This window comes from Hippopotamus amphibius, chromosome 13 (genome assembly GCF_030028045.1).
Source record: "Hippopotamus amphibius kiboko isolate mHipAmp2 chromosome 13, mHipAmp2.hap2, whole genome shotgun sequence".
Lineage (NCBI taxonomy): Eukaryota > Metazoa > Chordata > Mammalia > Artiodactyla > Hippopotamidae > Hippopotamus > Hippopotamus amphibius.
Window position 1 is genome coordinate 88,766,375 of NC_080198.1, and position 27,440 is coordinate 88,793,814.

Below are 27,440 nucleotides of genomic sequence, written 5' to 3' on the forward strand. Positions count from 1 at the left end.
TAGACCTAAGCAGTATGAACTCAACCCTGGTGTCCCTGCTGTCACCGACAGCCTTCAGACCTTACACCAGGAGCGAGGGTCAGCCTGAGGTCAGCAGAAGCGCTGTTACTCCATTCCTGGCTTATACTGGCTACACATGCAGAGTGAATAGGTTACCAAGTAAGCTTGAAAAAAAAGTTGAATCACAAGGGGAATATTTTGGCCTTAATTATTTGAATGTTACCCTAACCATCTAAAAAGTATCTTTAAAAAGCAGTTTCTTTTCATTCCCTTTTACCTCACTGAAGTGGGACAATTCAGGCAGTAAACAGAAATGTCAACAAGACAATACTTAGAGTGCATTAAATAAATATAAATTTTATTAAAAACACTCACATAGCATTATCAGGAATGATATAATAATAAACGCTTTCAAATAACCTGCATTCATAGCATTACAATACTTACAGTATTTATAACCATCCTCAGATTTTTATAGACAAACCAAACATCTCATGAAAATGAAATGAAACTAAGTTTTTAAAAAAAAAAGCGTAGAAAAATGCACACAGAATTCATTATCTTAGTGTCAAACTGCAGAAGGTTCCTATAGAAGTTAACCACTAGCTTTAGAAGTGAACTGTACACCACTGTGCGTCAATCAAGATGAAAAATTCATTCAAGTAAAGTTGACACCACTCAGAAGCATTTTCAAGTATGGCTATATAGTCAACCTGATATTCCTATATAAGCAAATTGGAGATCTGCTTTCCTTTCACTCTAACTGAGGCAGGTTTGATATTTACAATTATAGATCTGATATTTACAATATGCCACTCAATTTCCTCTCCTCCTCCCTACCCTAACCTCTCCTCAACCCCCCAAACTATACTTCCTGCTCTTGTTGGCCAGCAGTTTGACAAATGACAGTGGATGGTACAGAAACCAAATATTCACTCATATCGGGATGGCTGACTCAAAACCAACAAATGTGCATGAAGTAATCAAATATTTGGGGTTAGCTACATGGCATATGCAAAATATTAAAAGCATGCAGTTTGACAAATACAAAGCAAACGTTCTTGAAATGTTTGTAAATTGGTCATGGCCACAACCTGGAGAAATTTTTTTTAAAGACAAAAGCCATGTTATAAAGATTTGACCAATAAAACTCAAAGGCCTTCACTGATTAAGAATTTGAAATGTTAGCAAGCAAAAATGTACATAGACTAAGACATAATTGTACAGTCGATTGCACACCATCCCCGTAAGTGTTTTGCTTGTGTAGGGAAGTCCTCACGAATCTGTACCTGTATTGGTAACAGGATCAAAACATCTTTATTTAGAGAGTTAAAGACTCTAGCCAACAGCCACTTGCCAAACTCCTGCCTGCAATTTTCCCTTTATCAACTCAGTGCATTCTATTTTCATGTAATTTTTTTTTTTTCTGCTTGAAACAGTCAAAAGATTCTCCAAACTCTTAAAATGCTTTTCTTTACAATAAAAAGAACCAACAGATTTACAAAATTAGTTTTAGTTACATCAGGACATATACAAGTAAAATAGGAGGGATTCAAAATAAAAGGGTTAAATCCCTGAAAAAGAATATATTTATTAACCTACAACAATTTTATATAAACACAGGTGGCGTGTTGGCATAAGGAGAACATGAGCTGAAATATCCCTGAATTTTTAGGATAAAAAGGTTGAAGTTCAAGTTATACTTGCTAAGAAATCAAGTATTGAAAAAAGGTATGCTTTTTTTAATAAAAAAAAGACTTGGAAAAAAATGATGGTACACAATGCTATAAGCTTTCACTCTCAGTTCCACATCCTATTGCCAAACTAGTGTTGAGGTATATGACAAGTAGGAACATCACTCAAACCTTTAATGAATTCTTAGCTCACATTATGATATATTTATAGCAGTCTGAGTAGCACCATCATGATGTGAATTCTGCTTCAAATCCATATATATATGTATTTATATATATTTAATTTCTTTTTACAGTACTAAAATACTAAAGCATTGCGTTAAAAAAGTTTTGTTTACAGTTTAATTTACTTACTGTACATCTCTTTCACTTCTTTATACAAATTAATGATTTAAAACCACCACAGCAAACCAGCTGCCTGTTTTTTTTTTTTTTTCCTTTTAATTAATAGATTCACATGGAACTAACCCTGTTTATTAATCTTATGCAGGCATCAGTCTGCTCAGTCTTCTTGGTAAAGAGGACACTTAAGCTAAGAAATGACAACATCACAATGTACAATTATCAACACAAAGGCAGACTGCCATTCGGTCCGCTGAAGCGCGTACAGAGTCGTAAAATAGCACTGGCTTAAGTGAACTAGCTCTGTGGAGTCTGTAGCATGCGGTTAATTATTACCTGCACTTAACAGAAAATTCTTAAAACTCTACATATTTGAGCAATGAACTTGTCATACAATTTTCGTATAAAACTGTTTTACAGTATAGCATGTGAGATGAGCACCAGCAAACACGTGTTTTGTGGACTAATGTACTCCCTTGAATCCAGTAAGTCCCGTTTTGGATTTAATCGGCTGTAATAAAAATGGAAACATTGCTCATCAGCTGATGCATGGCTAAAAGCAAAAATATTTTAAAAGCCTTCTTTGTTGCCTTAAAAAAATCAACTTTGCATTCTAAAATGAAAGTAAACTTTTTATTTTTTTTGAACGTCTCAGTACCTTAGCATTGTTCAAGTTGTCAAAGCTTAGGTAGACAAAGTGCTTCTAAAACACCATTTAAAATATTTATAGACATACATGTTTGTGCACATATACATATTTGTGTGTATATATATGTACATACATATGTTTATTGTCCCACAAGGACTTCACTGGATGAGAAAAATCCAGAGGCCTTTAAAATGTCCACATTTTAAAAACTAAGCTTGTGTAACAATAGGATTATGATTAAAAACTTGAATGAAAAGGTACCCCTATTATTCAAGGGCGTTGGAGTACACATAGCATCTTGATGATATAAAGGCATTAAATTTTTAACTATTAAAGACACTATTTTCTTAGCACCATTTCTTAGAACATCCAAACAAATTCAGTGTTTTGCTGTCTATTCTTTTACTCTTCCTGTAGCTATTTCGATAAATAAAAGTTAATATTAAGATTACAGTAAAAACTGCATGTTAAAAAGCCATAATTCCAGTATTTCAGTACATTGTATATTCAGCACCAGATGGTATTTTAACATTCCTGCCCCTGTAATACTACAGTACTTGTCTGATTTGTGTTCCATGACTATGCAAACTTGGTGTTATTAAAAGTGGTCACAGATGTGTCGAGTTGTAAGGGGGGAACAATCACATTTAAATATCATCTCATCCAATAATAGAACCAGTGTTTAAAAATGTGAATTGTGGAACACTTTCTTCTCCACCTTCTTTTTGCATAGAATGCTTTGGTCTTTTGCCTAGATTCCATCTGTGACCACTTAGGAGTCAGTGGAAATTAAGTGCTATGGTAAGATGACCTCTTTTTTTTTTTTTTTGCTGGTGAGCTGAGGTTCCTCCCACCACATTGGGAATACTGTGTCCTTTCCCCACTGCCCACATCATGAGAACTACACTACGGACAGGTTGGTCGTGGTCTTTTCAAATGAGGTAACCAACACAAGGGGCGACATCATATATATCTGTTGTAAGGCCCCGTGACCCTGGTGAAGGCATACGGAGATGTAGTTACTGTGGAGTCTGTGGTCACGGACATGGTCCTTTCGGCGAGGGACTTGATGAAGCGCAGGTAAGTGGGCTCCGAAGGCTCGTGCGGCTCAGTGGGCTCCCGTTTCACCTTTTTGCCGTGGGTTTTCTGAGGCACATAGTCCGGGCCATACTTTTCGCACTCTTCCTCTTTCTCGCGGGCCTTCTCGGCCATTTTGGCTTCCCAGAGCGCCAAGCCATGTTTTGGCTCATTCATGCTCTTGTGCTGGTAGAAGACAAGTGAGATCCTGGTGGGGTGATTCCTGTTGGGATTCTTGAGAGGGGTTGTGGCGTGCAGCTCGCGCTTGGCACACTCGATGAGAATGGACCCATGAGTTGGAGCCACAGCTACTCCCCCGATGTCAGGATCCAGGAAGCTCTGCTCGCTGTCAGACCAGACCTCGTCATTGTCCTCGGCGGCAGAAGGCGGCTTTTCCTGACTGCCAGCGTCGTGTACTTTGTGTAAGCCTTCTTGCACAGAAGCAGTTCTAGCATGGTTAAGACCTGGAAGCATCTTAGGTAACCCATTCGCTGTGTGGGAGAGCATGTCATTTTCCTTGTTGTGGAGATGCAGGGCGTGAAGAGAGCTGGTAAACATGCTCGGAGCTGCACCGTAGTTGTGGATTAAATGAGAAGATGGGTGATGCTCACCGTTCTTATAGTCTATGTGTGGATTGCTCAGATTGGGTGGTAATCGAGAGGTGGCCCCCATGAAGTGGCCATCCATCTCATGACTGGAATAAGGAGGAAATGTCCCTACGTGGTGTACATTTGGTCTAACAGTACAACTGCTGAAGGCATCTCCTTGCATATTTTGGTTTCCATAACCTAAGTACTTGGAAGTAAAACTCTGGCTATTTCCGAACCTCGGCTGGTAAAGCGTATGGATGGGTGGTAGATTTAGCTTAGAGAGAGGGTCTTGGTTTGGATACCTGTATAGATCCATGGGCTGAGTCTGGGGAGAATAGGAACCCAGATATTGGGAGCAGGTGTCCACTGATATGTTTCCATTGCATTGGTATGATGGATATTGGTTATTCTGATTCAAAAGCCCAGGGTAGGGGCTCATGGGATTAGAAGAATTCAAATATGAACCTGCAGTTTGGGATGAGGTGGGATAGAGGTTCACAGGGTTGGCGCCTCCATAAATATCGGAAGTGTGCGAAGAACTTGGATAAGGACTACCTGGACTGGGCCTTCTCGTGTATAGACTGGTGGATCCAGAAGAAGAGTAAGAGCTGGCAGGCTCTGACTGAGGGTTACTAGTTAAGGGGTGATGTGGCAGCTGCGGCTGGGGCTGCTGCTGCGGGGGTCGCTGCAGCTGCGGTGGCTGCTTCTGTGGCTGCGGAGGTTGCTTCTGCAGTTGGGGTTGGGGCTGGGGCTGCTGGGGCTGCTGGGGCTGCTGCATGACTGGTCCTGAAAGGCGCAGAAGTTCTGTGGACAGGATAGGAGAGAGCAGGGACAAATGTTTATCATTTTATGAAAGCTAATGAGGGGACTTCCCTGGTGGCACAGTGGTTAAGAATCCGCCTGCCAGTGCAGGGGACATGGGTTCGATCCCTGGTCCAGGAAGATCCCACATGCCGCAGAGCAACTAAGCCCATGAGCCACTACTACTGAGCCTGCGCTCTACAGCCCGCGAGCCACAACTACTGAAGCCCATGCGCCTAGAGCCCGTGCTCCACAACAAGAGAAGCCACCGCTGTGAGAAGCCCGTGCACTGAAACGAAGACCCAATGCAGCCAAAAATGAAATAAATAAATAAAATAAAATAAAAAGAAAAAAGAAAGCTAGTGAGGATGTCTACATGTATGTGAGAACCGCCGCTAGAATTATGCAACACCCATCCAACAAGGACAAGAGCAATGTCAGAGCTGTCACCAATGGATTGATAACCATTTTGGAAGAATTCGCTTCTGTCATCTGTGCTACATCTTGATTGCTACACCAAAATTCAAGCGCTTACTACCTCACTCTTGGTTTACTGCATCTCCAAACTATTAGTTCCTCTGCCTCCAATTCGGCTTACCTGTCACTGCTAGATTAACACTAATTTCACCATATCACTTACCGTAAAACTTTGCCATTTATTATAGAATAAAATCCAAACGTCTCCCTCAAACTGGGGCTGATGGTGCAACATCTCATTACCATCCCCAAAACAAAGCGTGGGCCTTGCTACTTTAGAGAAAATTCTGGTACAGAGCTAAGACCATGATTGAACGTAACCTTCTGAAATTAACAATGTTGATGTTTAAAATAAGCGTCACATAACACATATACCTACAATGCTTCAGACTGAATTTACCTGCCAACTGTTTAGCCTGGCTTGCATTTTCGATCTGTTTTGTACGAGAGGAGGCTGATTTTTCCTTCTCATTCTTATTTGTGCTGCTCTCCAAAGAGGAAAGCTTTTCAGCTGCAGCCTTCTTGGCTTCTAGTTTCCTTTGTCGGCATGTCTTGACGGGCTCTGCTAACATCCTGACTTTCCGTCGGAAAGAACTCAGTACCTGAATGGCACCATTTCGTTTTTTCTCCTCCTGAGCTTCTACACTCCCAAACTCATCCACATCAGAGACTTTGTAGAGAGGCAGAACATGGAGCTGCTCATCCTCAGGTTTGCCTCCAATTTCTCGATTGTCTTCTCTAGTGAGAGTGCATACCTGGCAGGGAAACAAGACGGCACAGCCTCAGTTTCAGTCCCAATGACAGCTGGTGTGTGTTTCTCCTTCTCAGTATGTAGATTTGTGGTGCTGGCCTACTGGACCAGATTGCTTTGTTACCATAAAACCGTGTTTGTCTGTTCTTAATGAAGACTGCATCAAAATGGTACATCAAGATAAACAAGTTCATGTTGACTTTTTTTTTTCTTTGAGTCTATCAGGAACTGTTACTTGTCCTGACCCTGTTCTTCATGTACATTTCTGACTAAGGGAAGAAGCAATACTCTTACCAAAGTACAGCAATCTTCCACTTTTCACACTTAAAAAATAGATGTGATAGATGTGAAGCCTCTTCAAAAAGAAGCTACGAGTTTCCTCCACCAAACGACTTCCTCTGTTTTTGGTAATATCACATTCGCCTCATCTCATACTTTTGTACACAAAGACATTTCACATCTTTCCTCACACCTAACTCTCCTTAACTGTGTTTAAGAAATTTCCACAAAGTGAAATGTAAATAATGTAAAATTGAAGATTTGATTGATATAGGCAATATGTAACTTAGCGCTGTTTCTACCTTTCTTTTCTCTCCTCTGTACTCTGAAATCTAACTTATTTCTCTTCTCTCATTTCTGAATAGGAAAAAAGTTACTTCTGCTACTTTGATAATCTGATGGTATTTTATTTTTCTTTTGTTGGCTACAATCACATTGGCTTTGAAAGATTATTTGTTGGTTTTGGAATACTAGCTTTTAGTATTTAGTGTTTTTAGTTAACGGAAAAAATGTGACCACGGTTATTTAAACCCCAAAGTAATATAAAATCATTGAAAGATACTCTTGAAAGGAATGTGATGATTATATTAGATTTACCTTTATAAATAAGTTTATCATGCAATGGTATTAAAATGAGTGTTTCACTTTGTACAAATAAGTCTTCCTAAATCCTTGTCTCTGAGCACTCGTTACCTTTTCCCACAGTTTATCCCTGTTCACTTCTACTTCTCTAGTGCTGCTTTCCGTTTCACCTCACAGAACCTGTGACCTATCAGAGGCAAATTCCCCTTCATTCAAAAACCTTCTCATCCTCTGCCCACTCTCCATCACCTTGCTGGAGAGAAACCTGGTTATCTTCAGGACCAACCGTAGCTCCAGCTATCATTTATTTCTTCTACTTCCCAGAATCTAGCAGAGCCTCCAAATGATGAGCAGGTGTTGAATACCTGATTAGTGATGATGTCCAATCCTGTGGATGATTTGTTCTCCTGGATCAGAAGTTAGCAAACTAGGGCCTGTGGCCAATCTGCCTTGCAGCCTGCTTTTGTATGGCCAGTGAACTAAGAATGTTTTTTTTGCATTTTAAAAGAAATTTTTATTAAAAACCCCAAAGAATATGACAGAGATCCTATGTGGCCTGCAAAGCTTTTAACAGAAAAGGTTTCCAACCCCTGCTCTAGACCATTAAACCAATACCTTCTGTTTCTCAATAAAAATTTCACACCAGCTTCCTTGAATTAATTCCACTACTGCCTACTACCTCTCTGAATTCTTTTCTACTCTATAACTACAGTGCCTGCCTTCTATTTTCCACGTTAGGTCTCATTGGTCATCTTCCTCAATTACATCTATATCCATATTGATGACTCATTAGGTTGATTAATCTAAAGTTTCTGTACTTGAGGTTTTTCATTCTTTACCTCCACTCTGGGTCATCCCTCTAGGTGCAAGGCCACACTCCGGGCTTTGTTAGTAGGCAACATTGCTCTCCTCCTCAGATGGATCCATTTTCTCCCCTTACTAAAGCCTCCAATTATAAGGAGCAATCCATTTTACCCACTGTAATACGTAGTTACAATGGGTTCTTTTGCATTTTGAACCTTCTAGAGTAGTTCGTGTGACAATGACACTGCATTTTTTGTTTATACTTCTCTCAGCAAGATGAACTGGTACCTTGGCTTGGATATGGCGTTTTGCTTAACTGATTATAACCTACCAGATCTAACACTGAATTCTGAAAGACTTTTTTTTTGGCATCTAATTGTAGCTGGCAATGCTTGGTCATTAGCACCAAGATTAGCTTTAGATCAGCACCAAGAATTTCCATGATTTTCACGTGCTTGTCAATATGGTTTTCCACTAAAGTGACATGACAACCTGCTATGAGAGTACTCGTTATGCCAAACAAGGTCACCTTGCAATAGCAACTATTCATGAAAACACTGTTCTCTGCAGGGACACTGGAAGAGAACATACAACTCTAAATGCTGATTTCCAGTCCTCTACTCATCAACAGGACATGCTGCTGTCCTGTCCTCAGCCCCACTTACCAATGTGCTGCCATTCTGCATGTTGTGCAAGTCTCTATGGGCATGAGCACAGAAGTCCAAACATGCAGTGACCCCTGAGAATGGACGGCCTTCCTTCAGACCCAGACGGCACTCTGGTGCTCTGTGTTCATATTCAATCTGAAAAACAGAAGCCAGTGTGTGACTGGGGAAGTACTTAGGCATTTGAAATTCTTAGGCACACATTTGACAAAAAAGTACAAGACCTGTGTACTGAGAGGTCAAAAAGATTCCTTGGTACTATATTTTATATCCCCAAATACAACGGAATGACACAAAATAGAGCAAATGCCTTGACATAGTAAGGTTTTTATTTTACAGTGTTATTGAGGTGTAATTGACTTATCCTTTAAATACATGCTGTCTATTTGATTATGTATATATATAATATTTGATTATACATATATATACACACACATATATGAAACTACTGCCACAATCAAAATAATGTGCATATCTATCATTCCCAAAAGATTCCTCATGCCTCTTTGTAAGTCACACCTCCCACTTTGTTCCCAGGCAGCTAATGATCTCCTGTCACTAGGGATTATTGTAGTTTACATTTGCTAGAATTTTATATAAATGGATCCATTTTGAGTTAATTTTTACATAAGGTATGAGATTAAGAGTCAGAAAGTTTTTTTCCATATGGATATCCAACTGTTCAAACACCACTGGGTAAAACATTTACACTTATCCCACTGAATTGCCTTTGTTGAAAAACAATTGGCCATATGTGTTGAATCTATTTCCAGACTCTCTATTCTGATCTTTTGTTAGGTAATGGTGTGCTGGTGTGTGTGTATATGTATGTGTATATATCCCAATAAGAAACTGTCTTGATTGCTAGTAAATGTAGGTTTGTAGTAAATCTTGAAATCAGGGAGTATAAATATTCAAATTCTGCTCTTTAAAAAGTCTGACTATTACAGGTTCTTTATAATTCTATTTATTTTAGAATCACCTTGTCAATTCCTTCAGAACACCTGGTGAGATTTTGGTAGGTCATGTATTGAATCTATTGATTACTTTGGGGAAAATTGACATCTTAATAATATTTAGTCTTGATCCATGAACATGGTATATCTCTCCAGTTATTTAGGTCGTCTATAATTTCTCTCAGAAATATTCTGTAGTTTTCAGTGCATGTCTTGTGCATTTTTGTCAAATATATACTAAGAATTTCATATTTTTGATGCTACTTTAATTACTACTGGTTTTTATTTCAATTTTAATGGTTTATTGCTAGTATATAGAAATACAATTAATTTTTATATTTTGCAACTGTACTAAATCATTTATTAGTTCTAGGAGGTTTTTTGGTAGACAATTTGGGACTTGCCACACACATGCTGTCTGCAAAGAAGGATAGCTTTATTTCTTCTATTCAATCTGTATTCTTTTTATTTTCTTTCTCTTGCCTATTGCACTAAAGTTTCCAGTTAGATGTTAAATAGAATAAGCTACAAGTAAATATTTTATAGCACAAAGAATATAGCCAACATTTTATAATAATTATAAATGGAGAATAATCTTTGACAACTGTGAATCACTATGTTGTACATGTGAAACATATAATATTATAAATCAGCTATACCTCAATTAAAAAAATTAGGATGCCACAAAAAGCTTGCTGTCAGTAGGTTCATCAGTACCATTTTTCTAGATTCCATATATATGTGTTAGGATACGGTATTTGTTTTTCTCTTTCTGGTTTACTTCACTCTGTATGACAGTCTCTAGGTCTATCCATCTCACTACGAATAACTCAATTTCATTCCTTTTTATGGCTGACATTCCATTGTATATATGTGCCACATCTTCTTTATCCGTTCATCTGTTGATGGACATTTAGGTTGTTTCCATGTCCTGGCTATTGTAAACAGTGCTGCAGTGAACACTGTGGTACATGTATCTTTTTGAATTATGGTTTTCTAGTGGCAGGGTAGGAATAGAGAGGCAGATGTAGAGAACGGACTTGAGGACACTGGGGGAGGGGAAGCTGGGACGTAGTCAGAGAGTAGCATTGACACATACATACTACCAACTGTAAAATAGATGGCTAGTGGGAAGCTACTACAGAGCACAGGGAAATCAGCTTGATGCTTTGTGAAGACCTAAATGGATGGGATAGGGAGGTTGGGAGGGAGGGTCAAGAGGCAGGGGATATGGGGATATATGTATACATGTGGCTGATTCACTTTGTTGTACAGCAGAAACTAACATAATACTGTAAAGCAGTTATATGCCAATAAAGATAAAAGAAAATAAAAAGCTTGCTGTCAAGATGAAAACTATTCTTGAAAACATTTCTTGAATTTTATTAAGCAAACATCCATTTGATAAAATATTTTTATTATTGTATGACAATTGTATATTAAGTTTGTTTATAAATATGGCACAGAGAACATCTTCAACAAATAGTAAAACATACTTGAAAAATTAAAAAAGAAAGATGTTAACTAGAAGTGGTGAGAATGGACATTCTTTTCTTGTTCCCAGTATGTAATGTGTTTAAAATTTTAGCTTTCCATTTACTGAGTTTTCACAGATGGCAAAGGCCTACCTTAGGTAATAGGCATGATCCCATTACAATAAAATAGCATTAAAAAGTTTCATGTCCCAAAACAGAGCAAAGCAAATTACGGTTCCACCTAGCTGAGCAAGAAAAGGAATGAAAGTCTTCTTTAATTTGCTGCTTTACCATAAAAACACTAGCACTTGAGTTCTTGTTAGTGGAAAAGTGTTCAGTCTTTTACCATTATGTGTGATGTTAGCTTTAGGTTTTTCATCTATGCCCTTTATTAGGCTGAGAAAGTTTCCTTCTATAGATGTTAAATTTTGTCAAATGCTTTTTCTCTATTGAGATATTTTTCCCCATTATGTTGGTTAATGTGGTGAATCACACTGATTGATCTTTGAATGTTAAATGAACCAACTGTTCCTGAAATAAACTCCATTTGATCATGATGTATTATCCCTTTTACACATTGTTGGATGTATTTTATTTTATTTATTTATTTATTTAAGCTCTTTATTGGAATAAATTGCTTTATTTTTTATTTATTTATTTAAGCTCTTTATTGGAATATAATTGCTTTACACTCTTGTGCCAGTTTTTGAGGTAGACCAAAGTGAATCAACTGTATTTATACATATATCTCCATATCCCCTCCCTCCCACGGCTCCCTCCCACCCTCCCTATCCTGGCCCTCTAAGTCATCAGCCATCATCACATTGATCTCCCTATGTTGTGCAGCAACTTCCCACTAGCTATCTATTTTACATTTGGTAGTGTGTATCTGTCAATGCTACTCTCTCACTTCGTCCTAGCTTCCCCTTTGCCCCACCCCCACCCCCCAATCCTGTGTCCTCAAGTCCATTCTCTACATCTGCATCTTTATTCTTGCCCTGTCACTGGGTTCATCAGTACCATTTTTTTAGATTCCATATATATGAGTTAGCATACGGTATTTGTTTTTCTCTTTCTGATTTACTTCTCTCTGTATGACAGTCTCTAGGTCTATCCACCTCATTACAAATAACTCAATTTCATTCCTCTTCATGGCTAATATTCCATTGTATATATGTGCCACATCTTCTTTATCCATTCATCTGTTGATGGGCATTTAGGTTGCTTCCATGTCCTGGCTATTGTAAATAGTGCTGCAATGAATACGGTGGTATGTTTCTTTTTGGATTATGGTTTTCTCTGGGTATATGCCCAGCAGTGGGATTATTGGGTCATATGGTAGTTCCATTTTTAGTTTTTTAAGGAACCTCCAAACTGTTTTCCATAATGGCTGTACCAACTTACATTCCCACCAACAGTGCAGGAGAGGTCCCTTTTCTCCACACCTCCTTGTTGGATGTATTTAGATAAAATTTAAGAATTTTCACATCAATATTCATGAAGATCATTGGACTTTATTTTTTTCTTTAATGCCCTTGTCTGATTTTAGTGTCAGGATATTTCCAGCCTCATAGAATGAGTTGAAAATATTTACTCCTTTGCTATTTTCTAGAAGAGTTTCCATTGAACTATTATTTCTTTCTTAAATAATGAGTGAAATTTGGAAGGGAAATCATCTGGGCCTGGAGTTTCCTTTTTGGGAAAGTTAATTACAAATTAATTTTTTAGTAGATATAGGACTATTTATGGTATTTATTTTTTTTAGTAAGCTTTGGTAATTTGTGCCTTTCAAGGACTTTGCCCATTTAATCGAAGTCCTTAAATTTATTTCATAAAGTTTTAATAATGTTTTCATTATTATTCTTTAATGTCTGTAGGATCTGTAATGATGTCTAATCTTTAATTCTTGATATTGACAATTTGTATCTTGTCTTTTTTTTCTCAATCGAATTGACTCAAAGTACTAGCTTTTGGTTTTACTGATACGTAGTTTTCTGTATTCTATTTCACTGATTTCTCTTCTTACCTTTTGTTTTTCCTTCCTCCTGCCTTTTATATGGCTAAAATTGCTCTCTTTTTCCAAGTTTCATAAGATGGAAGCATAGATCATTGACATGAGACTTTATATTTTTCTGATGTAAATGTTCAATGCTATAAATCTTTCTCTAAGGCCTCATAGCTGCATCCCACAAATTTCACTGTCACATCTTCATCTTCATTCAGTTTGAAATACTTTGTCCCTTGTGATTTATTCTTTGGCCCATAGGTCATTGAGAAATAAGTCACTCAGTTTCCAGATATTTAGGGATTTTGTAGGTATCCTCCTGGTACAGATTTTTAATTTAATTTCATTGTGGTCAGAGAACATACTTCGTGGCTTTTAAATTTATTGATACTTGTTTCATGACCCAGAGTATAAACTATTTTGGTAAATCATCCTTGTATACTTGAAAATAATGTTAATTCTCTCATTGCGTGGGGAGTTCTATACCAGTCAATAATATCAGTTTGGTTAAAAGTGTTGTTCAATTCGTCTATCCCCTCACTGATTTTCTGTCTACTTGTTCTAATGGTTATTGAGAGAGATACATTGAAAACTAACTGTAATTGTAGATTTGTTTTTAGTTGTATCAGCTTTTGTTTAATAAAAGTTAAAGCTGTCATTAGCTGCATAGTTAGGATTATCATATTCTCCTGCTAAACTGACCTTTTTATCATTATAAAATGATCCTCTTTATAATATTCTTTGCTATAAAATCTACTTTGCTATTAATGCCTCTCCAGCTTTCTCTTGATTGACATTAGCATGGTATTTCTTGGTTCTTGCTTTTCTAAATATCGCAATTGTTCTGAATCAGTGTGATTATTCAATATCACAAGCTCTGCCTTTTAATTGGGAGTGTAAAAAAAATTTACATTTAATGTGGTTTTTGATATGGCTGGGATTAAATATACCATTTTCTATTTGTTTTGCATTTGTTTTAGCTTTCTTTTGGTTCCATATTTTAAAAAATGTCTTGGGATTTATTCCATTCTCATCTCTTTACTGTGGGATTACTCACCTTTTTTTTTGGTGGCTGCCTGCTTTAAGGTTTACAGTGTAGTGTACAGTCTATATGCAAGTAATATTATACCATTCCATCCATATATATTATAAGAATCTTACAACAGTATACTTCCAATTCTGTGCTACTTTTACATGTTATAAACCTTAAATTACATTTTTAATATACTTTAAAATAGCAAATTATCTTTTAAAGAAATGTTTTAAACAAGGGGAAAAAGGCTTTTTACTTGCATATCTACTAATTATGATGTTTTCATTCCTTTTTGTCAATCCAGATTTCTATCTGGTATAATTTTCCTTTCTATCAGAGGGCTTCCTTTAACATTTCTGAAGTTTTAGACTGCTGGTGGTAAATTATTTCAGCTTTTATATGTCTGAAAAAAAAACCTTTATCTTGTTTTCACTTTTGAGAGTTGTTTTTACTGGTTATAGATTTCCAGATTGATACTTTTTTTTTTTTTTCTGTCAGTACTTTAAGGATGTTTCTCCTCTTTTTTCTTGCATCTTTCTCAGACTTGAAGTCTTCTGTGTCTATTATCATTTTTTTCCCTATAGGTAATGTTTTTTTTTCCCTCCATCTGCTTTTCACATGTTCTCTTAATCACTGTAAGCAAACTGATTTTAATGTGACTTTATATTGTTTTCATCATCTCTCTCCACCCTGCCCCCCTATTTGGAGCTTGCTGAGCTTTTGGGATCAATGGGTTTATTGTTTTGAACAACTTTGAAAAATAATTGGCCGTTATATTTAAAAATATTTTTCTGTCCTCCTTCTGGGACTCTACACGTATATTAGTGTAATAATATTGTGCCATGTTGTGGTCTAGTTAGCTTTATTCTGTTCCTTGAATAAAAATGTATACAAAATTGAGCTGGTCCTTAGACTCATGTCATCTCATAAGAAATGCCATGCAGGGGTCTGTGGATTACTGGAAATTCATCTCTATGTCTGGAGGACAATTCTAAGTGCATGGCTTTCTGATTGTATAAATCTGCAGTGTTCAATATGGTAGCTACTAGCCATGTGTGGCAATTTAAATTTAATTAAAATGAGAAGCTCATTAACTCAATTGCACTGCCCACATAGCAAGTATTCAGTAACCACATGTGGCTAGTAACTACCGTTCTGAACAGTGTAGATGGAAAATATTTCCACTGTCATAGAAAGTTCTGTTGGTCTAAAATGTTATCTCCACACATGATGAAAGCACATGATTTTGAGATTTGAACCTGCTAATTCAGGCCTAAAGTTTAATGGGAAGATAACCATAGAAAAGATAAATATAGCTAAAAGGAGTATTTAAATTAAGAAAACCTATATTCTAATTCCATGGAGCTGACAGAAATGCTGTGAAGACCCAATGAAGCCTAACTTTAGCCATAAGACTTTATGAAATCAAGGAATAAAGCAAGGAAGAACATTCATATATGAGAAATAAAGGTATTATATTCAGTTGGGGGAAGCAGGCAACTAACAAATAGTAGACTTTGACAGTATCCATAACCTTGATGTGTTACTTATGCTGCAGGAGAAGATCACATGGCTGTTTCTTTGGATCTCTAAACCATGTTAAGACACATGGATAAACATTTCCAATAGTACCTACCACGCAATATAAAAAAAATCTTCTCCATTCTCGGCCATTAGTTGATTTAGTTTATATAGAAATTACATTTATTTATTTGTTTATTTATTTATTTAAGCTCTTTATTGAAATATAATTGCTTTACACTCTTGTACCAGCTTTTGAGGTACACCAAAGTGAATCAGCTGTATTTATACATATATTCCCTCCCTCCCGCAACTCCATCCCACCCTCCCTGTCCTGGCCCTCTAAGGCATCACCCATCATAGAGTTGCTCTCCCTTTGTTATACAGCAACTTCCCACTAGCTATCTATTTTACAGTTGGTAGTGTATCTATGTCTATGCTACTCTCTCACTTCGTCCCAGCTTCCCTTTCGCCCCCTGCTCCTCCAACCCCGTGTCCTCCAGTCCATTCTCTGCATCTGCATAGAAATTACATTTATTTTTTAAACGTATGAATGTATGTGTGTATTTAAATTTTATTTTATTGTGGTGAGAATACTTAACAGGAGAGCCCCATTTGTAACAAATTTTTAAATGTACATTATTGTTAACTATAAGTACGCTTGTACAGCAGATCTCCAGACCTTACTCACCTTGCTTAACTGAAACTTCATGCCAACTGGTTAGTATATCTACACATTTACTCACATACAAATATTCAAACACATCTAAGGACTTATACCTAATCATCTTGCTATAACTTAAAAATGTGGGACACTGTCATATTTTAGATATTTCAGGTTCAGGAAATGCCTAAAATGCCCCAAACAAAAAGTACTAGGGTAGAATATAAATGTTTAGATAATCAAGTTTGTATGAGACAGTGTATAATAAGAATCAAAGGAGTAAGAAGAACACCAATGCTTGTTGTTCTGTCCCTTTCCCCAGTTAAAGCCATTTGATTAATATCCCCTATAAAAAATTCATTCAACAGAAAATGGTCAAACTTGAAATCTAGCAACAAAGACTCAATTCATTTTCTTTTTATAGCTTGATTTATTGTGTTGCTCACCCAGAATTATTTTACAACAGTACCAAACCATTCCTTATACTTTCTTGTGACACAGATTAAAATAGGTAAGGTTGTAAAATAACAGTATTAATCCCACTGTTATCAATAGCATTCAAAATCATTTTCATAGACGTTCATGTGTCTCTAAAAATTTAGTTTGCAACATAAGACAGCTTATAAAGAGACAATCATTACTAAAGTTGCCTCCTTTGCTTCTACTTTAAAAAGAAAAAGAATTGGGGTTTGGGGAAAATGTTAACATCCACAGTGGAAACAAGAATAGCTAAATTGTTAATTAGAATTGGTCCCCTGTCTCTGCTCTATAGACTAATCTAGTCCCCGTAGAGTCTTTAACAGTATTAAATGACAGTGTTTGCAAAATGTGTTACCCTTCACACTTCCCGTACCGGCGTTGCTGTGTACTCTGCTCTGAAGACCTTCCCATCACCTCCTGCTTTCTTCCAACTATCAGTCTTCCACTTCCTCTTAAAGTTTGAACCTTTCCTATTCCATTGCTCCCACCCCAGCCCTTCCTGCACTGGTTTCTCTTTTTCCAATCACCACTAAAATGTTAAATGTTAAAATCATTAGCCCCTTCTCCTCTTTATAATCTCCACTCTGAAAAATTGCATTTACTACTACTTCCTGCATTTTGATAACTCTCAAAGCACAGTCTAACCTGGATTTTTCTTCTAATTATCCTAAAAGTATGTCAAACCTAGCATGTCCAAAATGAAATTTACCATCTTCTCTTTATCTCCTCCAAACTTACTTTTCCTCACTGATTCCTGATACTAAGGAATAGAACCACCTGTCCAAGCCAGAAATTTGGTGGATCCTCAAATTCTCTCTTTTCTCATCCTCAAAGCTAATTGGTCACTAAGTTTATAAGTTCCACCAAATATTTCACATACTTATTTCATATTCTCTATCACTACTGCTATTTTGTTAAATTAGGACCTTAACTTCTCTTGTCCAATAATTGCAATAGCTTACTTCTCTAATCTTCTATAAGCTGTATTTCATTTATGTGTCTTGAGGGACCTTTTAAAGTTAAATTACTTCATGCTCACCGTCCCCAATATATACTTAGAACACCCCAACGGTAGGCCTCTTACCTACAAGATAAAGTTCAAAGATCTTTGTATGGCCTCCAAGGCCATTTGTAACCTTACATCTCTACTTTCGAGGAGAAACTTTTTGTTCCTTTAGAAATGTGTGCATGCGTCTATCCCAGCTGTTATCATTTTTTCTATAGCTGACATTTTACATATCTGTCTCCTCTAAAGAAGGAGTTTTTTAAAGACAGAGGATCTACACTGCTCATCTTAAGGTCCACAGTGGCTAAACACAACATCTTGTTCATAACAGGCTTTCATTTAGTGCTTTTGTTGTTGATGTTATTGAAACAGTGTAGACTTCACAGTCTTCTGCCTCCTTCATGAACATTTCTGAACAAATCACCCAAACTTCCATATAGGTACAACCTAGCACATACTTAGAAAACAGGGAAAAACAACAAAAGTTTTGTTTGGTCATGGAGCCAAGGCCAAAAGAAAAAAAAAAAAAGAAAAAAAATCTAGCAAAATCTGACATATTTAGACACATGTATGTACACTTACAAAGTAATACACCCATAGCTTTATATGTGTAGACTTGCTATGAAAACAGTTAACAGGTGGTTAGAACCTATGGTTTGAGCCATATGATTTTAATTAATCACTGAAGTCTGCTTACAGAGATAAAATTATCCATATGAGAACAAGATTTGTAGGTAAAAGAGCTTGTGAGCCTTAAAAGCTCATTATCTTTACAGATTAAAGAGGCCAAAAAACCACTCTTTTGGATGGTGTAATTTTCATATATGGAAAACAGAACAGTGCAGTGGTTTCAACCATTAGAAACAGAAAAAGTTAGAAAAATAAAGGAAAATCATTGCTTTAAAAATATTTTTGGAAAGACAGGTCATCAATAATGAGTAACTAAAGCGTTCCAATCATTGTCAATAACTGTTTAGACTTACCTGATTATTATACGCATCAGGTGCAAGTTTCTTGTACGTTGGTGCCATGAGAGTGGACAGGTTTTGTAAATGAGACTCCAGTTTCTCTTCCTGTATAAAATGAATACCTATTAAATTCTAAATCCAGTCTATCCATATATGAGAGAGGCTATCAATTAGATTTTTTCTCCTATCTTAGATCCAAATCACAATATATAGTGTCTCTTATTAAATACTGGGTTGACCAAAAAGTTTGTTACATCTTACAGAAAACCCCAAACAAACTTTTTGGCCAGCCCAAGAACTAAATATCATCTTAACATGACTATTTCTAAATGAAAAGTATAGACCATATATCTATCACCTGTTTTTGTATGTGCTGTTAAATATCTAGTTCTTTGGTACTTTCATGAGATTGATCAATTTTCTACTTTGCATGCAGATATTTGGCATATTATTAATATAAGTCTATGCTGGTAGTAGGATTAGGAGAATGAAACCATATGGTCTTTAAAAGGTCACATTCTCTACTTCTCCAATTAGTGGCCAAGGAAGATGAGCTATTGAAGGGATTTGTTTGGTTTAATCTATTTCTAATCTTATATTTTAAATGTTTATAAAAATAGCATCATAAAATTTGAAATGATCACTTCATAGAACTGAAAGTTACTACGTGATTCAAATATGACTAAAACTCTAAGAACTATAATGTGGTATATACGAAAAACTTTGTAAAGTTTACTTGAAAGGAAAAATGTTCAATCACACGCCCCCCTGCCCCCAACCAAAGAATATACTTTTTTTTGAACTGACAATTTTTAATGTTACACTTAGAATATAATGATAAATCCTGCCTTTGACCATCGTTGACCATTAAAACTCTCGAATGTGCTTTTTTAAATGGTAGGTGATAATATTCAGTTGTTCCATTCATACTTAGAAGTTCTCATTTTACACTGATTTCTCTAAACCTTGGGAGATATAACCAGCTGGCAGAGATATGCTTGTTTGCATTTTAGAAGGTGAGGAGGTTTCTGACTGCAGAGGGAGGATGTCACTAGCCATCCCCAGAATCTGGTTTACATGAAACAGAGTGATAAACATTTATGAAGCAGTGGTGATAAAGCTCTCCAGTGTGAAACTTAAAGTGGAAGACAGCATGCAAAATTGCTATTCATTAGGTTTATTAAATATTTGTGTTTTTTTCTTATGAAAAGAGGATGTCTAGCACATTAATACAGCTAATTAAAATATGATTCTATAAAAAAATTTATATCATGACAAAGAGCTTTTGCATCTTATTAAACTTCCACTTACTATTTTAGTCACAAATAATAAAGCTAACAAATTTTTCATTTAGAGGGATATATAAAAATTATTATATCAGTAGTATAACTGCATATTTCAATTACATTTAAAATTTGAAAGAAAATTGTGTATAGATTTACTAAAAATTTCATCAAATTTAAATGATAAATATACTGAGGTTTTCTGATTACTCACATAGCATACTCTAGAACACGTTACCCAGAATTTGTTAAATTTGATACCAATCTACAAGTTATATTTTGAGAAATACATATTCTAGAGAAAGGACAAAAATCAGTGATGTCAATGAGAAATCAATGTTCATTTATTTCACCTACACTGTTATATTAAAATCTAAATGTGTTTTAGTTACCTGAATGCATTTATTATAGTAACATTAAGCCATCAAATCTCACAGGTTGAAAATGGTCTTTTATGAATGTGGCAGTCACGAATATGAATTCAGGTTCAAAAGATGAAAGTTTTAACACTGAAGTATTAATATTTAGTTTTAATCTAGAAATGACAGCTGTGTAAAACTCTGGACTTTACATAAAAGACAATAAATACAAAAGGCCATGAGTATAAAGAGTTTATGTTACTCAAATTTTATTACTTTAGTATCACATAGTTGTTATTATGCTAATTTTATAAAATACTATTATGTGTGTCTACAGTTTAGCCGAAATTTTACTGATCCATCTCTGAGATGAAATTCTCTCTGTTAATGAGAGTTTAACAGAGTATATCACAGTGTCCACTTCATCTGCGCTCATCAATTCTCCATGAAAAATAAACAGATTATACATCAGGAAGTAAACAAACCTCTTTTGGGTCATCCCCAAGCAGCTTAAATTTTCTTGGGATCTTGCTTCTGGCAAACTTACATCCATTGTAGTACATGCTCCACGAACAACCAAAAGAAAAGGAGGCACCACAGGTCTCTGGGTCCAGCCCCTGACAGGCACAGGTTCTCCTAAGAAATAAAGAACCAGATTTATGACTATGGATAGCATTGTCTAGGCTATCAATCTCATATTCTGCGTGTCTACATTCCAAAATGAGTGCAAATTAGTTTTAAAAGAAGTCTAACTCTATATTAAGCTGTGCCACAATCACATCAGAAAAGAACAATTTCAGCTGATTTTAAAACACAATTTAAACAAACTTTATTGCAGTATAATACACACAGAGAAAGGTACACATAATTTTATAGCTTCCAGTCACTCACAAATGAAACATACACAGGTGAGTGCCACTCAAACTAAGAAACAAAAGATATACTTGACCCCAAAATCCCATCTTATATTTCCTTCCAGACATTGTCCTCCTAACAGTAACTTCTATCAGAAGAGATTAGTTTTGCCTATTTTTATGCTATATAAAATATACTATATTCCTATTGAATATATAGTGTGTATGTGTGTGTATACATGCCTATTTTTATACTATATACACTATCAACCTATTGAATTTAGTATGTGTGTATATATGTATGTATACAGTTCTGCCCATTTTTATACTATGTATAGTATAGTACACACAGCTATATATATGTGTGTGGGGGGGTGTAGTTTTGACTATTTTTATACTACATATAGTATGCTATATATTTTTATACTGTAGTATAAAAATAGGCAAAACTGTATGTATGTGTATATATACACACACATAATAACATACACATACACATGTATGTGCAATTATCTAGCATAAGCTGATTTGTGTCTTGCTTCTTTTCTTCAACGTTGTTTGGAATATCCATTCACACTGCCGCATGTAGTTATACTTTATTAATGCATTTATTCACTGAGTACAGTTTTCTATTGTGTGAATAGGCCACAAATTAACCATTCCACCACTGATGGGCATTTGAGTGCTTTCCAGTTTTTGGCTAAACTACAGTATTGTGACTTCACAGCCCAAGTCAGTTATATCCTAAAGGCAATAAACAGACAAATAAGCAAAGAAACCAAAAATTAAAAACAGGATAAAATGACCCACTAGGAAAACTATGTTCAGTAGGCATTTTTTTTTTCCAGCTGTATTAAGGTATAATTGACAAATAAAATTATAAGATATTTAAAGTATACAATGTGATGATTTGATATAAGCATATATTATGAAAGGATTCCCCCTTCAAGTTAATTAACACATCTATCACCTCACATATTTATCTTTTTTTTTTCTTGCAAAGAACATTTATGTTTGACTCTTCTAGCAAATTTCAATTATATAGTAAGCTGTTATCAACTATAGTCACCATGTTATACATTAGGATCCTCAGACCTTACTCATTTTATAACTGAAAGATTATATATACCCTTTACCAACCTCCCCTATTTTCCTCATCCCCCAGCCTCTCACAACCACTTTCCTACTGTTTCTATGAGTTTGACTTTTGTTTTTTGTTTTTGATTCCATACATAAGTAATACCATGTAGTATTTGTCTTTCTCTGTCTCGCTTATTTCATTTTGCATAATACCCTCCAGATTCATCCATGTTGTCGAAAATGACAGGATTTCCTTTTTAACAGCTGACTAATATTCCTCTGTGTGTGTACACAAACCACTTCTTTATCCATTTATCCACTGATGGACACTTAGGTTGTCTCCACACCCTGGTTACTGTGACTGATGCTGCAATTGGAGTGCAGATATCTCCTTAAGATAATGATTTCATTTCCTTTGGATACATGTCAAGAAGTGGATAGTTGGATCTTTTGCTTATGTATTGCTCTCCTGACCTCACTGGGCAGCAGTAGTCTTACTTGTAGCAATGATATTATTTTGAAATTACTTATGTATGTTGTGACATGAAGAAATCATTGTTAATGTCAAAAAAAAAAAAAAAAAGAATTTCAGTGTAAGATGAAAGAAGTCTAACGATAAGTAAATATCCTGTGATCCTATGAATAAGAAATAGTATGAACTCATGACATGAGTTAAAAAGCTCAAACTTTCTCTTTGTAAAAAAAAAAAATTACTTCTTATATCTGCCCACTGAAAACGCCCAAAGTAACAATATCTTTGTAGCAATGGGTACATCTGGACACATACTGTGATCTCTAAATATCATTTCTCATTGAAATGAATATAGGTTAAAATCCATGAGGGTTTCTTTCTTTTTTGTTTTCAAATGAGTTAATAATGATACCAAAAAGAAAGAACAAACTAACTGATCATTTTTGGATAGTTCCTAAGGCACCAAATCACTATATTGAAATTTCACAACTAAAGATACTTTCCATGCATTATTCTGTCATTTGTTTACAAACTATATTTAATGGTAACCAAACAGTTGGTAAGGAAAAGTTCTTTAAAGAATTCCATCTAATAAATGCAGAAGGAATGTTACAATTAGAAATTTCAGTTTTACAGATGTCAGCAAAAAGGGCAGAATAAGGATCTCTGAAAATTTCCTCCTCCATAAAAGCAATAAGAAACCTGGAAACTATTGTCAGAATCAACTTTTCAGAAATAAGAAAATTAACAAAAGGCTTGCAGCATTCAGGAAGCATTTATCCAAGAAAAGCAATGAAATTTTGGTAAGAAGCTAAGCTTTACCAGTGAGAACTGCCCTAGTCTCACTGTCCCCAGAACTCCACGACAGCCTTGAAAACCAACAGCCCACATTTATGGTGAAAACCAGCAGTCTGGCCACCACTGGATAGGGCAGAATTAGGTTTGACATCCTCTAAAACCCCATTCCTAGAGAAATATCATTATTTTACTTATTTGGTAGTTCTCTAGAAGACCCCACTGGCAAGGCTTTCTTCGTTTGATCTGACTTGGAGTTCACCTATTGTATATAGCCTTTTCCCCACTGGAGGTATTTGTTCAAAATAGAGGCAATTTTTGAACACTGTGGCTGCCTGAGGTCTTGGTAGACAAAACTAACTAGACTGACCAAGAAAAAAGAGAGAAGACCCAAATTACTAAAATTAGAAATGAAAAAGAGGATATTGCCAATGACCTTATAAAAAGCATTATAAGGAAATACTGTAAAAATTATCTATCAACAAATTAGATAACTTAGATGAAATGGACAAATTCCCAGAAAGCACAAACTACTAAAACTGACTCAAGAAGAAATAGAAATTGTGACTAGACCTATAACAGATTAAAAAGATTGTGTTAGTAATCAAAAAACCCCACAAGGATAAGCCCAGGAGTACATGACTTTGCTGGTGAATTCCAGCAAACATTTAAGAATTAGCCCCCATCCTTTACAAATTTTTCCAAATAATGTAAGAGGGAATCCTTTTCAATGCATTCTCTGAATCCAGTATTACCCTGAAACCAAAAACTAAGACATCACAAGAAAACTATAGACCAATATCCCTTGCCAATATAGATGGAAAAATCCTCAACAAAATACTAGCAAATGAAATCCAGCAACGTACACAAAAAGTAAACACTATGGCCAAGTAATATCTATCCAAGAAATGCAATGTTGGTCCAATGTACAAAACTCAATCAGTATGAAACAACACATTAAGAGTGAAATGCAGAAAAATCATTTGAGTAAAGTCCAACACTTTCATGATAAAAATACTCAACCTAGGAATAGAAAAAAAGATTATAGTTTTCAGTGTACAATCTGACAAAGAACATTTACAAAAACCCTACATTTAGCATCATACCTAATGGTGAAAACCTGAAAGTTTTCCCCCTAAAATTAGGGACAAGCCACAGAAGTTTGCTCTTGCCAATTCTGTTCAATATCTACTGTAGGTTCTAGCCAAGGAAATTATGCAAAAGGATAAAAAAAAAAAAAACAGGTAAAGACACCAGCAGATTGGAAACAAAGAAATTAAACTATATCTATTTGTATGACATGATTTTGTATGTATAAATCCTAAGGAATCCACCAAAAAATTAGCACTAATAAACTAGTTAAATAAGTTTGTAGGATACAAGGTTAATATATAAAAACCAATTGTGTAAGTGTATCCTAGTAATGAACAACCCAAAACTGAAATCAAAATAATCCCACTTAAGGTTAAGTATCCACCTTCCAATACAGGGGACGTGGGTTCGATCCCTGGTAGGGGAACTAAGATCCCACATGCTGCAGGGCAACTAAGCCCACAAGCCACAACTACTGAGCCCGCCTGCTCTGGAGTCTGCATGCCACAACTAGAGAGCCCACATGCTGCAACTAGAGAAGCCCGTGTGCCTCAACAAAGATCCTGTGCACCATAATGAAAGGTCCTGTGTGGTGCAACAAAGACCCGATGCAACCAAATAATTTTTTTTTTTAAAAGGGTGATGACAACAGCAGCCTATATAGACATTCACTACATCCCTCTACTGGTTGTCACCAAAATATAGCAACACCAAAAAAAAAAAAAAAAAAAATCCCACTTAAAATAGCATCAAAGAGAATAAAATATTTAGGATTTGACAAAAGAAGTGTAGGACTTGTACACTGAAAACTATAAAACACCATTGAAAGAAATTAAAATCTTAAATAAATGTAAAGACATCCTGTGCTAATAAATAGGAAGACAATATTAAGATGTCAATAATTCCCAATTAATTTATTGATTCAACAGAACCTCTGTCAAAACCCCAGATGGGGAAATTGAAAAGTTGATCCTAAAATTCATAGGGACATGAAAATGACCCAGAGTAGCCAAAACAATCCTGTAAAAGAAAAACATTTGGAAGATTTATACAACCTAATTGCAAACTTTACCACAACAACTACAGCAATCAACACCATGTAGTTTTGGCATAAGGGTAGATATGTAAATTAACAGAAGAGCCCTGAAATGACCCATACATCTTTGTCTATTAATTTTCAACAAGAATGACAAGACCATTCAATATGGAAAAAAATACTCTCTTCAACAAATGATGCTAAGACAACTGGATAGCCACATGCAAAAGAATGAAGTTGAACCCTTATCTCACATCATAACTCAACCGTGATCAAAGACCTATATGTAAGAGCTAAAACTATAATACTCTGGGAAGAAAACATTGGTGTAAATCTTCAAGACCTTGGATTAGGCAGTGATTTCTTAGATATGAAACTGAAAGTACAAGCAATTAATTTAAAAAATGGACAAATCTGATTTCATCAAAATTAAAAACTTTTGTGCTTCAAGGATATCATCAAATGAAGAAACAACAAACAAAATGAGAAAACATCTTCAAACCATATATCTGATAAATTCTAGTGCCCAGAATATATAAAGAACTCTTACAACTCAATTAACACAATTAAAAAATGAGCATGAGATATAAGTAAGGATTTCTACAAAGAAGGTATATGAATAGCCAACAGCAAATGAAATAATGACTAACATCATTACTCATTAGGGAAATGCAAATCAAAAACATTATACCCACTGGAAAGGCTATAATAAAAAAGGCAGACAATATTAGTTTCGGTGAGAATGTGGAAACATCAGAACCTCTATATATTGTTGGTAGGCATGAAGAGTGGTGCAGCTGCTTTGGAAAACAGTTTGGCAGTTCCTCAAAAGGTTAAACATAGTTACTATATAACCAACAATGTCACTTCTAGGTATATACCCAAAAGAACTGAAAATATATGTAGATACAGAAACTCGTACACAGATATTCATAGCAGCATTATTCATAATAGCCAAAAAGTGTAAATAACTGAAATGTCCATGAAGTGATAAAGAAAGAAAATGTGGTTTATATACAAAATGGGATATTATTCAGCCATAAAAAGGAATAAAGTACTGATTAATGTTGTGACATGGATGAACCTTTAAAACATTATAAATACCTAGGAATAAAATATGTAGGAATAAACCTACCTAAGCAGGCAAAAGACCTGTACTCTGAAGACTATAAGACGCTGATGAAAGAAATCAAAGATGACAGAAACAGATGGAAAGATATTCCATGTTCTTGGATTGGAAGACTCAGTACTGTCAAAATGACTATACTACCCAAGGCAATCTACAGATTCAATGCAATCCCTATCAAATTACCAGTGGCATTTTTCACAAAACCAGAACAAAAAATTTTTAAGTTTGTATGGAAACACAAAAGACCCTGAAGAGCCAAAGCAATCCTGAGAAAGAAAAACGAAGCTGGAGGAATCAGGCTCCCTGACTTCAGACTATACTACAAGGCTACAGTCATCAAAACAGTTCTTGGTACTGGGGCAAAAACAGAAATATAGATCAAGGGAACAGAAATAAATCCATGTACATATGGTCACCTTATCTTTGGAGGAGGAAAGAATATACAATGGAGAAAAGACAGCCTCTTCAATAAGTGGTGCTGGAAAAACTGGACAGCTACATGTAAAAAAATTAGAATGTTC

General features: G+C 35.6%; 1 protein-coding gene across 8 annotated transcripts in view; it reads right to left on the reverse strand.

Moving 5' to 3' along the window:
• Window positions 1–269: 269 nt before the first annotated feature.
• Window positions 270–27,440, reverse strand: part of TET2 (tet methylcytosine dioxygenase 2) — a 126,324-nt gene continuing 99,153 nt past the window's right edge. For all 8 annotated transcript variants that reach the window (XM_057704870.1, XM_057704873.1, XM_057704867.1 and 5 more), the window contains 5 exons: window positions 20,947–21,097; window positions 18,835–18,924; window positions 8,712–8,849; window positions 6,031–6,385; window positions 270–5,156 (listed from right to left, as the gene is read on the reverse strand). In XM_057704870.1, the coding sequence (XP_057560853.1) occupies window positions 3,649–5,156; window positions 6,031–6,385; window positions 8,712–8,849; window positions 18,835–18,924; window positions 20,947–21,097 (2,242 nt within the window). In that variant the 3' untranslated portion in view covers window positions 270–3,648. The remainder of the gene's footprint in view (window positions 5,157–6,030; window positions 6,386–8,711; window positions 8,850–18,834; window positions 18,925–20,946; window positions 21,098–27,440) is intronic.